Source organism: Brassica oleracea, chromosome C8 (assembly GCF_000695525.1).
Source record: "Brassica oleracea var. oleracea cultivar TO1000 chromosome C8, BOL, whole genome shotgun sequence".
Lineage (NCBI taxonomy): Eukaryota > Viridiplantae > Streptophyta > Magnoliopsida > Brassicales > Brassicaceae > Brassica > Brassica oleracea.
The window spans coordinates 36323669-36336427 of NC_027755.1; the positions used below are offsets into that span (position 1 = coordinate 36323669).

General features: G+C 37.3%; 4 protein-coding genes across 7 annotated transcripts in view; 1 reads left to right on the top strand and 3 right to left on the bottom strand.

Annotated features, from left to right (window-relative positions):
- Positions 1–301: 301 nt before the first annotated feature.
- On the bottom strand, positions 302–6047 carry LOC106312233 (MORC family CW-type zinc finger protein 3-like). Of its 3 annotated transcripts, none has more exons than XM_013749678.1 (20): positions 5849–6047; positions 5368–5652; positions 5171–5245; positions 5052–5086; positions 4742–4820; positions 4551–4640; positions 4372–4447; positions 4095–4173; positions 3890–4018; positions 3461–3559; positions 3279–3365; positions 2912–3058; positions 2720–2812; positions 2366–2417; positions 2151–2262; positions 1714–1931; positions 1382–1491; positions 1079–1149; positions 940–982; positions 302–605 (listed from the first exon to the last, which is right to left on the bottom strand). In XM_013749678.1, exons 2-20 carry the CDS (start codon positions 5645–5647, stop codon positions 489–491), a joined length of 1992 nt encoding a protein of 663 aa, XP_013605132.1. In that variant the 5' UTR covers positions 5648–5652; positions 5849–6047; the 3' UTR covers positions 302–488. The 3 variants fall into 3 exon arrangements, with proteins under 3 accessions (XP_013605132.1, XP_013605131.1, XP_013605129.1); XM_013749677.1 differs by having other exon boundaries at positions 1079–1158; positions 5746–5976; XM_013749675.1 differs by having other exon boundaries at positions 304–605; positions 1079–1158.
- LOC106312234 (5' exonuclease Apollo) lies at positions 5849–8294 on the bottom strand. The gene is made up of 3 exons (XM_013749679.1): positions 7798–8294; positions 7502–7713; positions 5849–7431 (listed from the first exon to the last, which is right to left on the bottom strand). Exons 1-3 carry the CDS (start codon positions 8102–8104, stop codon positions 6343–6345), a joined length of 1608 nt encoding a protein of 535 aa, XP_013605133.1. The 5' UTR covers positions 8105–8294; the 3' UTR covers positions 5849–6342.
- Positions 8295–8500: 206 nt separating this feature from the next.
- On the bottom strand, positions 8501–9059 carry LOC106312235 (fez family zinc finger protein 2-like). The gene has a single exon (XM_013749680.1). It carries the CDS (start codon positions 8948–8950, stop codon positions 8690–8692), a length of 261 nt encoding a protein of 86 aa, XP_013605134.1. The 5' UTR covers positions 8951–9059; the 3' UTR covers positions 8501–8689.
- A 3057-nt stretch (positions 9060–12116) lies between these two features.
- LOC106307286 (transcription factor MYB1R1-like) overlaps positions 12117–12759 on the top strand; it is a 1550-nt gene continuing 907 nt past the window's right edge. The window contains exons 1-2 of one of the 2 annotated variants that reach the window (XM_013744199.1): positions 12117–12500; positions 12576–12759. In XM_013744199.1, the coding sequence (XP_013599653.1) occupies positions 12224–12500; positions 12576–12759 (461 nt within the window). In that variant the 5' untranslated portion in view covers positions 12117–12223. The remainder of the gene's footprint in view (positions 12501–12575) is intronic. The other variant, XM_013744198.1, reaches the window with a different exon arrangement.

Here is a 12759-nt window from a genome sequence, read left to right on the forward strand (position 1 = left end):
TTTATGATTTCCTGATCATCATTTACGGACCATATTAGGGGAATCTATATCAGGAAATCATTATTTATTTATTTTTCAATTGATGTGACTACAATGCAAATAGTTAGTTAACGTGAACTATGATCAATCAGTGCCTGGATTACACATTTGAAGTTTGTAGATCCAATCACAGAAGACATGAAGGTACTATTTAGTACAAAAGTTCACAGATTCTAATTTCGCATTCGGGAAGAATGTCAAATGATACGAACGGTACTCTTTTTAGGTAACATTAAGCGTTTCTTCTCCTGAAACTTTTAGGATTTATTGTTTCAATAACTTCTGATTTCATTAAACAAAAAGATAATTTGATTTCATAAACATTAATTCTTGTTTTTCTTTTCACAACCTAGGCTATCCTTACGTAAACAAAGGAGCTTTAAACCTAGTAGATGGATATCATATGATTAGCCAAAAAAGTGTTTTTGTAAATGCAGAGAAGCTTTCTCCTACGTATTTACATTTCTGCTGCGCTCCTCCTTCACCGTACCCAAAGCTTGTAGCTCTTCCATTAACCTTTCATACTCAGTTTTAACCTTCTCCAGCTCACTACTTAGATTCATCGCCTGTGCATTCAGGAAAAACCAAACAAATTTTTATTTCAACTCAAAAGTAGAATCCCATTCAGCAGAATATGGAGGCTTTTATGTCGTCGACATAGGCCACCGATGGATGGAACTTGCCATTACTAAGTAGCTTAAAAACCAATTAATAATAAATAGTTTAATAACAGAGTACAACAAGACTCAAGGACACGCTAAACTGGCTCCACAATATTAATATTCCTTCTAAAGTAGGGTTGCGATTTGGCAGGAACAACGGTAAGTCAAAACCACCAAAGTAAATGAAAGAGACAGACAAGTTGATACAAATAGGGTTATTAATGTCATAAGGATGTACCTTCAGTTCAAGGTTTTGACTTCGCACCCTGTGGTCCAAACATCTGCGTACAAGAGATATATTATAAATGTCTGACAGAAAAATCAAAAACAAACGCGGATAAATGAAAAAAAAAAATATATTACATAATTCAACTTACTTTGCTCGGAGCTTCTTGTTCTCGTCCATCAACTTGGTAGTTTCACTATCTTGTGACCGAGTTGCAGATCCCTGAACAAACTTCAGAGCGTGTGCAAAACCAATGAAGTTAGAGAAAACGGAATATGAGCAGAAGTGGTTAAAAACTAAAGCTACTATCATGTTTCTTCTATGTGGGCACATGTGCATAAGCTGTATAACACATAAGGGAAGTGCCATATTTAACTCTAGTTAGCAATAATAGTCATGGGATTAAACATGTTCACAAGGAAATCAAAGAGACAACAAACAATGTTTTAGGTACCTGTTCAACCCGAATATGTCCTGGGACAGAGAAACCATCACTTCCCACCTTTCTTTTTGATGCTGCATTTGCAACAAGATCAGGATGTTCTTTCCTCTTCTCCAACACCACTGCAACAATAATGCAAACATCACGTGTCAGCATCAGAGAGAGATTTCAGGAGTGCTGGAACGTGATATATAGAGTAGAAAACGACGTCCAACAAAGGAACATGTGAAATTAATCATAATAATAGCAAGAGCACTTGTAATCACCGTCTTAAAAGAGTGTCTGTTTTCCAGAAAAATATTGGGTATTCTGTTCTTCTATTCTAACTCTTAGTAGCAATTTACCTGGCTCAGATGAAACTCTAGGAAGGGATGCCAAATTTGCATTATGAAAAACTCCTGGGAAGCCTGGAGGACGATTTATTGTTTGCTTGCCACTATCTCCAGCAGAATTATTCTGGAACATGTTGACATTTGTCCTACCACCAGGTTGAAGATTTTGAGGTACCTTAGGACGACGCTTCTTAAGATCTCGATACCCAATCAACACAGAATGGCAGTTCCTATAAAAGAAGTACAATCATTTGAAATGGTAAAGAAACATTGGAAAGTGATACAAGCAAACCCAGAGGTATTGGGAAAAAGGCAAAACGGAGGACTGAAACCCCATGCTCAGCAAGCGAACAAGAAATCGAAACTGTAATATTATCTACTTTTGGCGATCGAATAGATTAAGGTAGAAACATAACAGCCACCAAAAATATAAAGGCTTAGGAGATTACCAATACTCCACTGTCATTTCCTTTAAACGCTTTTCAAGTTTCTGAAGAAGGACGGTTTTCTCAAAATCCTGCTTGTTGTGGGTTGGCTCAACAAAATTAGCTTCTAGAGCCCCTGCAGCACACATTATTGTACCATCAGAGAGATCTGAGCTGAAAACAACCAAATCAATAGAAAAGTATTGTGTTATTAATTGTATCCTTTTTCAGCTTCTTACCAACAACTCCTCTTCCTCTACTGTCTGAGTAGCTTACGACCTGCCAAAATGGCTGAAAGGAGCAAAAAAAAAATGACACAAGGTCACGATAACATACAAGAGTATGAGTGCAATTTGTGTTAGAAACTTGACTAGATTCTGTGTAGTTTTAGGGGGGAAAAATATGTGGCAAATTTTGAAATGAGGCAAATTATATAAATTAAAACTTATATGCATGCCAGTATCAGTGTTGAGAAGCCTATATAAGGTACAGACGTACAAACAAGGATGCAACGACATATTTAATACCATCCCGGTATATAATCCTTTTCTAGTGAATGTGTGAACTAACATATTTAACATTTGAAAACTTACCATTATTAAGCGGTTTTTGTGATAAACGCAGAACCCACAAAGGTTTACTTTGGGAGCTTCTTTCAGAAATCCAATTGTCGTTACAACTTCAGCCTGCTCATTTACCCGAGATTTGAGTCATAATAAAAACGGGGGAAATAACTAAGAAGCTCTAAAAGAAGAAAATAAACGCCCCTCTGAAATTTTACCCACCTCTTCATGTCCAGCAGCCTGAGGTTTATACAAGATGTACTGCTGATGCTTGAGATCATCGGCAACGTTATGATGCTCGACAACCTTACCACGCAACAGAATCTTGAAAGTTTCAGGAATCCGCAAGTATAATATAGATAGGTAAACCTGCAACAAGGTGGCAGCAGCGGGAGGTATAAAGTATAAACACAGTTGCACAAGTATTAACGGATATACAGTTGTCTGCAGCCCTTTATCTAGTCTATGTGTATTAAATATTTCACACGAGTATTCATGAGTACATTCACGCATACATGTATTGTTCAATATTAAAGTGTATGACATAAACAGTTCTCAACATTACTGACCAAAAGAAATAGGAGCTTACACGAAGAGAGTAGGAAAACCGGGTTGCAATATGATCGTTCATAATCTTACATCCAGTTTTCTTTATGTTTCCTTCAATGAGAATATCCTGTCAAAATCAAGGAACAGAACAATATCTCAATTAAATGATAATACTTGGAAACGAAAAGAAGATCACAAACAAGAAAGATAGAAAATATTAACCTCTGCATCCGAGTCGAAGTCTAATTCCAGTTTAGCATCGCTGTTGAGCCACAAATTATAGATAATAACCTTTGTCCCATGTGATCCAACGTTGTCAAACTGCCACACGAGGAAAAACAAACAAATTGTCAACGAAAAGAGAAACGTGGTAAATATCAGATAAAGAAAAGTTTTCCTTTGATGCAGGCGACAAACAAAAAATAGGCCAGCAATAAGTGGGCATAGATATAAACTACTACTGACATCCAAGAAAATGGAATTATGGGAATGGTAAGCAATCGTGGATGGCTTCATTGTTAAGATCATGAAACTATATATGGAAATATCCCACTCATAAAATTCCAATATTTGACCTAGTAACCAATAGATATAGAGACTGTAAACAACATGGGTTGAATGCATAAAAATTTAAAAGAAAGTTGGCCTTGCCTGCTGTAGAAGTTCCGCCTCTGTTGAAAATGGAGACCATTCTAGTAGAATGGAGAGATTGGATATAAAATGCTCTCTGTCTTGCAATGTCACAAATTTACTAGTTGATGCCTTGTACTCGTAATCCAACTGAATATTTATAAGGTTACACGGTTAGATAACATAAAACAAGATACATTTAAATGTGTGAGAGAACGGGACTCACAATGGGAACAACTATTCTATCATGGCCAGTACGTGTTAGGTACGTATATGAAAGGAGCCCTATACTTTGTGTCCATGTTCTAGTCACATGGAAAAGAAAACAATCAGCATCTTCTCTTGTTTATAATACAAATTGAAAAATGAAATGACTAACGGAGGGCAAAAACGATCAAACATACATTCATATTTAGTATTTCAATAATCCCCCAAAAGATAAAATAATTGGATGAAAAATGTTAGAACATCAGCACATAGGTTAACAAGCAATGGCCACTCACTGGTCTTTAAAATGGCGGCTGAAAACAATGACATCTGCTCCAAGTCTCATTGTGCTGGTCTTGAAACCATTTCCATCTAAAGAATCATAAATTCATAATGAAGAACGAGATGCATAATCATATCTAAAGATTCTGCCGCAAAAGCATATATATGTGAGAATGAAGAGAAAGATTCATACATCTGCCAATGGCCGAATCCGATTTCTTATCTGAGAATCCAAAACCCATGCAATGCCTCATTGCCTGAGGATCCATCCCACCACCATCATCTGAAATTTTAATGAAAAATGATTAGAGAAGTCTACATTTTGTATGCCCCCTTTGTGAAATAGCGCAGAACTTAACCCAACATGAAACCATGCGAAAATACCTTGAACTAGCAATGCTGTCGTACCATCCTTGGGATTTGTAGTTTTATCTACAATGACAAAGGTGGCCCCATTTTGGATCTGTACGGTGATGTAGATACAGAGCACAAAACATTAATGACTTGTCATTCACAACTTTCAAGATTATCTACTAATATTTAGGGGATGCCAATAAAACAATAGACAAAAATAGAGTCATAAAGTGAAGAGCATGGGTTTCGGAAAGGACAATTTGTCTGTGAAGAATATTCAAGCAATGAACAAGCAGGTAGTCAGATTAAAGATCTCAGCAGATCAAAAGAAAGGACGCACCTCATCAACAGCATTGTCAAGCAGTTCTGCAACAGCTGCAGGTAAAGAAAACCAGAAAAAAAAACGCATGAATATTGTTTGCTACATACAAAAAAGAGAGGAAAATCATGATTGCGTACCGCCAAAAGCCCATTTATGTGAAGTAGCATTGGAGTGAAGGAACATAGGGTGCACATGAAGATAGTTTTTTCCAGCTGCAAGCAAATATCAACAACAATAAGCAAAAGACTAACCCTGGAGTAAAGACCAAACTCAAAACCAAGCAGAAGAGCAAGAGAAAGTAAAATGATAGGTGAATATAAGCAACATTGCATACTTGGCTGCTGAGATTTTGAACTCAGTTCATCAATGTAGCTTCCAGCTTTCCAGAACTGCCTACAAACCGGGGCTGGGCATATGGTGGATGAAGAAGTAACACCAGCATCTTCAGGTGGAGTCCGGACCTGATCAACCACACTAGTGCTACTCTGCGCACCGATTGATCCTCTATTTTCTTCTGAATCTTGAGGTATAGCCTGCCCTTTGGAACCATAACGGTGCTCAGGTTTAACAACCAGAGCATCATGAGTGACCTGTGTACTTGCGTTGTAGCTCATTTTTGCTTCTCACCAAATAACAAAAAGTAATTTCAGAGATAGATATCACCAAATCGCAGATCATAAATTCTAGAAACCAAATCTGTGAAGAAGATGACCTAGAAACTTAAAATTTTAGGGGAATAAGAAACCACAAAGGCTGAGTGAGAGTGAGAGTGCGGGTGAGGGTGAGAGAGATCTTCGAAGGATCTTAGAGTTCACCTGACAATAACTTTCATGCAAATCGACTGTTAACTTTCCATTTGCGTCCGTCCACAATGTACGACGAGCGAAGAAGAAGAAGATAGTCAAACAACGATGGAAATCGACGGTTATCTTAGGGATTACACTTCGCCGTCGTTTCGAACTTAGCACCTCTTCTAGAACCAGAAAGTCGAGAGTGAGAATTTGGAGAGGAAAGGGTTTGATTGTTTGTGCTTTTCGGTGAAGGAGAAAAGTGTTGAAGATGGTGAACAAACCATGTGGGACCAGCTAATTATTTTATTTCTGTAACAATTTTTACATGCTACTCGCAGTAAAAAGAAAGGTTAATTAGTAAAAGCAGAGAAGTAATTGATTCATATGAACAGTTGAAGACACGTGTCTTCCACTTTTTTCTTTTTGTGACAACTGACAAGTGACAACACAGTGTACATATATGAATCACCACATTAAGTTCATAACGGGCCCATTTGGGCCCATCAATTTCAAACCCATTATAACTTGAAGCTTTTCCGAGAGCGTTTTCTAGCGTTCATAAGCTCCGTCAACGATGGTAGCGGCCGGGGCACAGGTGCATTCATTGATCTGTATAGCTTTCTCAATTCACCACTAAGATCTCTGCAACTCTCCTTTGGAGACGAAGAAGAAAAGCTTCTACAAGATGCCTCCTCCACTGTTTCTTGTTTGGTACCATACTCAACTACTTCCTCAAGATTCAGCTTCTCCACACATGCACTGTGTACAACTTTCCTCTCGTGTAGTTGATCAGAGACCTGAGAGCTTAGCCTTGCTCTCCCAAACAGAGTTACAGGAAGGTTATTTTTCTCAGGGGATAAACTCAGAAGCTGCTTCTTTATAGTAGAGGCTTCAATCACTGGTTCCATCTTGGTATTTGCAAAATCCACATCACTCACGAGACAGCAACTAAGAGTTACTGTCTGAGTATCAGTTACAGCACCTGAAGAAACTTCCATGTCGATGTCTAGAAGCTTCCAGAAAGGATCATCAGAAGAAAACCGACTGATGAAACAGTTCTTCTTAACATAGTCCAGCTCCATTGCTCTACAAGAAGGAACCGTTGACACAACCCATCTCGGAGACAAAACTCTCATCGCTGATTCCAACTCTTCTCGTGATGAATGCATCGAGTAACACACATGCCAAACACCAAACTCGTCCTTGACAGCTTCATTAAACCGAACTTTCCTCTGCTTTTGAATTTGGCTCACACTCTGGCAATAATCATCTTCATCATCATCGCAGACATACCACTGAGCTGAAGGGCGGATGATAAGAGGTTCGCTCTCGCGTTTCGATCTCGCCTCAGCGAGTTTAACGCTTGCTCTTTCGTAGAGTCTAGGGAACCCACTGAATATGTGAAACCTGGAAGAAGGATCTTCAGAGACGATCTCAGGAGCTATAACCATTAACGATCTGAAACACTCCAAGTTTGTAGCTTTGTCGACGTAAATCTTGGATCCAAAGGTTCTTGAAACCTCTAATAGAATCTCCTCTTGGCCCAACATGTCACAAGCAAGATACACAACCGGTGCATCATAGTGGTTCCATATACAATTGATGATCTGATACATGAACCAAAAGTTTCAATAAAAAAAGAAATTTTACATATAACTAGGATTGCAGACAAATCACCTGTCTGATTGCTGAGTGTTTGGTCGGAAACCTCTGAGAGGATTTCCCAAATGTGCAATCCAAGAAGATGTAATCAAGACAGTACTTTGGCGCCTTACCTTCTCTTCCTACATACTTCTCAGGGAGGTTATGTATACAGTCACGTGTAAGCCTACAATCACCGGTGTGAAGTATGTTACCGAAACGCCCTTCAAACAAGAACATGACAGCTCCTGAAGTGATGAACATTTTCGTCAAATTTTGTCAAATCAGAGATTCTTTACAATTTTTAACAATGAAAGCTACTACACACTTACCAGGACAATGATTGGCATCGAAAGCAGTAACCTTGAAACCTCCGTCCGGATCATCAACGATCACTGTTTCCCCAATCTCAATCCTCACGAAGAGAGACTCATCGAGCTGAGGGTGGCGTTGAAGGAGGAGAGAGATGGTGAGGGAAGTGGAGTAGATTGGGAAGGCGACGTTAGAGGGTGAAATCCCGACGGTGTGGTCTTTGTGAGCATGAGTCAAGAAATGGTGTCTCTTCATCCTCTTGGTCGTCGTGTTCGGTCCGAAAGTGTCGACGGAGAAGGGTAGACCTCTTGGCATCTCTATCGACATCTTCTTCTCCTCCTCGTCGCCGTCAAGTGAAACTAACGGCGACGGAGGTAGTTGGTGATTTAGGGTTTCTGGTTCGCTGATGATTACAAGTGACGGCCGTTTTTGGTCGGTTGATTAGGGATTGAAGAGGAGAACAAAAGCGACGGAGATTTGACTTTTCCTAAATTTAACATTTTAATTTTTTTACATTCGATTTTATTAGTGTAAGATTATTGTGTTATTTTGAGAAGAAATTCGCCACAAATATATATATATATTTTTTTTAAAAAAAAAAATTGGCTTCTTAATATATATGGATTTTTATAAAATATAAAGGTAATTAATATGTAAAAGTACCAAAAATAATTTTATGGCAAAGAGACAATAGGTGAGATTACTCGTCTCTCATTAGCAAAATTCTCAGAAATCAATTTAATTTAAGGACATGAATACAAAAGTTTCACAACTAATACAATCGACAACCCAATGAATATATAATAGATGTCTTCGCCCAGTAGCGTAAAAGTATAAAACATTAAAATCAAATAAGTTAAAATTATACATCAAATATATTATTACTGGTCAAAGTGAATATATAATAGATGTTTAATGTTTGTTTGTGGTTTTGTGATACTTGTCTTTCACCCAACGGAAACCAATGGCAGAGCCTGTCTTCAGCTTCTTTAAACCAGAAGAAGCTAGAGTTTTTGTCTTGTCTAGACCTTGTCCTAGTTTCTCCTTGTACTTACCCGTTTTCGAGGTAGACGGAGCTCCACCTCCACCTCCACCTCCGCTAACGGCACCGCCACCTATGCGGCCTCCTTTGGCAGAGTTGTCCCACTGGTCAGCCCACGATGTTCCGTTCATTATATATCCTATTTTAAAAAAGATTTCAATCAGAAATGATTTGGTTTTTGTATGTAATCAAACTGAAAATTTGATTTCAAGTTTGTTTTGTTATTGCCTCTCGTTTCCTTTGACGTGTTTATATATACCTACACACATCTCGTCATCACATACGTTAAAAGACCGTGTCTCTGTGGTCAAACCTTATGTTCTTGAAGAACAAGACTTCTTTTGATTTGCTTCCTTTTTAATTTATTTCCTTTCTTTCTTTTTTTGTTGGTCAAAAATTTACTTCCTTTCTAACCGTCAACAACTTCTGGAACCTTAGCTGGAAGATTTAACATTATTCTAATGTAAAGAATCTCTCGTGGAAACAACTAGTTAACTCGTACATTTATTGTAGAATCATGTACGCGTTAAGGAAGCTTCTTCAAATTCTCCTGAAGCAAGACCCTCCATTGTCAATGATTTGACTTATCTAACATGAATTTACAAAATTCAGGAAAATTTGCTTTTTTCTTCTATGTTCAAGACGAAATGGAATCCAATTTCTTTTGATAGAAAGAGATCAACTGCTAAAAACAAATGCGTCAAGGAAGCTAAATTACGACCAAAATTATAATCTCCATTGGTCCATAAGTTGAAAATGTGTTTATATATATGTTATCAGTCTTACTACTTCATCTAATTTCTCTAATCAACCATTCTTTTTCCACATGGATCAATGCAATTTGATGATAGCCGGGACCTTCAAAGAGTACTTGTGAATCAAGGAACCTCATCACTCTGCTTCTGCTGCAAATATTTCTTCTCTGAGAATGGTAAAAGCTATGCCGACAAAGAAACAAGAAAAATGCTCAGAATTTTTTGAGTATTTATCCCACAAAATTTCAAGACAATTTTATACAGAATGGTGATAACACCACATGGTCAGTAGACTAGAAACCAAAATTTATCCTTAACCAAACAATGGATATTTACTTAGTTTAGGTTTACTAACCTGACTAGCGACCTGTGCAACACTTCGAGATGATTCGGTATGAATCCAAGTAAACCTTGTCTTTCTCTTTAGTCTTTTATCTCGTGTTTCTGCTCTCATCGTCTTGCCAAGACGAACTTCCTCCATCGGGGCTACTGCTACCGCTTCCTTACGCTTTCTCTTGAGTGTGAACTGGACACACAGTTTCTTGAAAGGCGACACAGACGTAGATAGCTCCCAATCATTCACTTTCTCTTCCTTCTTCCTTGCTTCGATTTTGGATGATGTCAATGACTCCACTTCAGGAAAATCTCAGTTGGCAATGTTCCTGTATCAATATTCAAAAAGCAGCTAGACAATAATTGCGTATTTTTAGAAGATTAGTATCTAGACGGGTGGTTGTTCAAAAAAATAAAATATCTAGACGGGTGTATAAGCACTACCTAGAGAACATTGGTCAGTATCAATATTGGTCCACGCTTTTCTAAAACTCTAAATTAGGGAAAGTCGCGAACTCATCCAAATTGGCTAAAGCGAACACTAAAAGAAGAAAAGTCTCCTTTTAAGTGGCTTTAAACCATTCTTTTAACTTTATCTTCGTATGCAACTAATAAAAGTAATACTGGCTTTCATTCCTGGCCAATACTTGTGCTTTTCCTTTTCTTTTTCCACGAGAAATATAATCTTTGATTAATATGCATGTTATTGAATCCCATGCTTAAACTTGAATTGGATGATCATGACACCACGTTTTAAGTGAAACCTCTAGAATAAAAGTTAACTCTTTATCTAATTATATCTTTTAACAAAAATCTCTATATATTTTTCCTAATTTTTTTTAGAATACTAATTGCCGGAAAAATCTTTATAACAATTTACTAATCAGTAAAACAGAAAAAATAAGACAAAGATAATGAAAAGTACAAAATTGGTTTTCAAGAAAACCTTGTATTACACCAAATATAATTCTTACATGCATCATTAGAGACTCCAACATTTTTTTATTTGAGAAAGAGTTAACGACTCCAACATTTTGAAGTCTTATTAACAGGTAATAATATAAAACCAATCGGTCAAAAAAAAATATAAAACCAACTTATCAACGTCGACTACGAGTACAATAATTCCTCTGAAAATGTATTCTATTACATTAACAAAAGGTTACAAGCCAACACCTATTCAGCGTCAACATTCTCCAAATTGTGTGAGTCCAGTTCTTTCCTCGTTTTTTCTTGAAAGAATGTAGCAAAACTTCAGTTTGGGTGTAGTTTTTTTTTATAATTAAGGTATAGTTCAGAAATTTGGTCCTCAAGAAATATTTTAAATTCTTTAGTTAGTCGACAATCATAGTTAATCATATGTAAATTGATCATATTTTGATCATTCCTCTAATCAGCATTATATACGGTGTTTTAAAAGACAACTTGTAAGAGAAAGTTAAACCTAAAGAAAAAAAGAAGAAGTTAAACCTAAAGGGCAAAGGCAATTGTTGGACAAACAAGAAAATACTACATGTTAATTTATATGAAGCTATCATGTTTAATTATTTGATGCCACGGTTTGGAATATTCTTTTCATTATTTTTTATATATATTCTTTTCATTCGTTCATCAATCATTTAATTCTGACCAAAAAATTGTTTCTTTCTTTAACTAAACGATAGCTAAATTGTTGCATAAAGATTTCAATATTCATCAGGACAATATTTCAATCAAAAGGGTTGGAGGCTTTCGTTAGATTTTGAGACATGAGGATGAAATTAACACAAAGTAATCAATCCTCTTAAGGATTTGAGTTTTTCAAGGCAACAAATCACACAAGCATCAAAAGTTAACTTAAAAAGTGAACACAATTCTTTTTGTTTCAAAATAATACATGTCTTAAATTTTTTATACATATTAATAAAAAATATTAAATATTAATTATAAATGCATGAATATCTTGTAATTATCTATATTAATCAATAAAAACTAAAAAATGAGGGTAATGTTTTTGAAGTTTACGGTTAATCATTATTAGTTGTTTAAGTAATATATCAAGAGTTAAAACTATAGAATCTTTTTCTGAAACATATCTTTATGAACGACTGAATTACAAATCATAAGCCGGCACGTGTCTTATTACCCTAACCACAGAACTCAACACTGTAATATTAATTCGTTTCAGAGCTAAGCCACGTGGGCATGTGGACGTTTATAATATAAGCAGAAGAAAGAGCTCAGATCCACTCACACCTCGTCTCCACCGTTCTAAGAGATTGAAAGGTTAACAAAAATCCAAAACAGACGCAAGGGCAAAACCGGAAAATCACTAAAATGGCCGCCGTCAGTAGCTCATCGGAAACCGGAGGCGGTGCCGCCGGGAATGAAGAGATCATGTTGTTCGGAGTCAGAGTCGTCGTTGATCCGATGAGAAAGTGTGTGAGTTTAAACAATCTGTCTGACTACGAGAAGTCTTCACCGGAGGAAGACATCCCTAAGATCGGAGAAGACAAGAACGAACCGGACGCGATAACCGCCGCAGGTTACGCCTCCGCCAATGATGCCGTCCAGATTACACCCTCCTCCGGCGGGAATCGCGAGAGGAAACGAGGTGCTCTTTTTCTCTGGTGATTGTATTGGTTGAGATTGTTGTTCTAGCTATGGATTCATTGTGTGGATGAAACAGGAATAGCATGGACGGAGAGTGAGCACAAGAGGTTCTTGCTTGGTCTGCAGAGAGTAGGGAAAGGAGATTGGAAAGGGATATCGAGAGACTTTGTCAAGAGCAGGACGCCTACTCAAGTAGCTAGCCACGCTCAGAAGTACTTCCTCCGGAGAACCAACCTCAACCGTCGCCGGCGAAGATCTAG

Bases quoted from the DNA above. Each gene is read 5' to 3' on its own strand.
- LOC106312234 (XM_013749679.1), bottom strand. From the start codon at position 8,104: ATGTCGATAGAGATGCCAAGAGGTCTACCCTTCTCCGTCGACACTTTC. The intron at 7,714-7,797 runs GTAAGTGTGTAG...TCATCACTTCAG, and splicing joins CGATGCCAATCATTGTCCTG to GAGCTGTCATGTTCTTGTTT. The intron at 7,432-7,501 runs GTGATTTGTCTG...TTCATGTATCAG, and splicing joins AACACTCAGCAATCAGACAG to ATCATCAATTGTATATGGAA.
- LOC106312235 (XM_013749680.1), bottom strand. From the start codon at position 8,950: ATGAACGGAACATCGTGGGCTGACCAGTGGGACAACTCTGCCAAAGGA.
- LOC106312233 (XM_013749677.1), bottom strand. From the start codon at position 5,647: ATGAGCTACAACGCAAGTACACAGGTCACTCATGATGCTCTGGTTGTT. The intron at 4,019-4,094 runs GTGAGTCCCGTT...ATAAATATTCAG, and splicing joins ATAGAATAGTTGTTCCCATT to TTGGATTACGAGTACAAGGC. The intron at 606-939 runs GTACATCCTTAT...CTGAATGCACAG, and splicing joins GTCAAAACCTTGAACTGAAG to GCGATGAATCTAAGTAGTGA.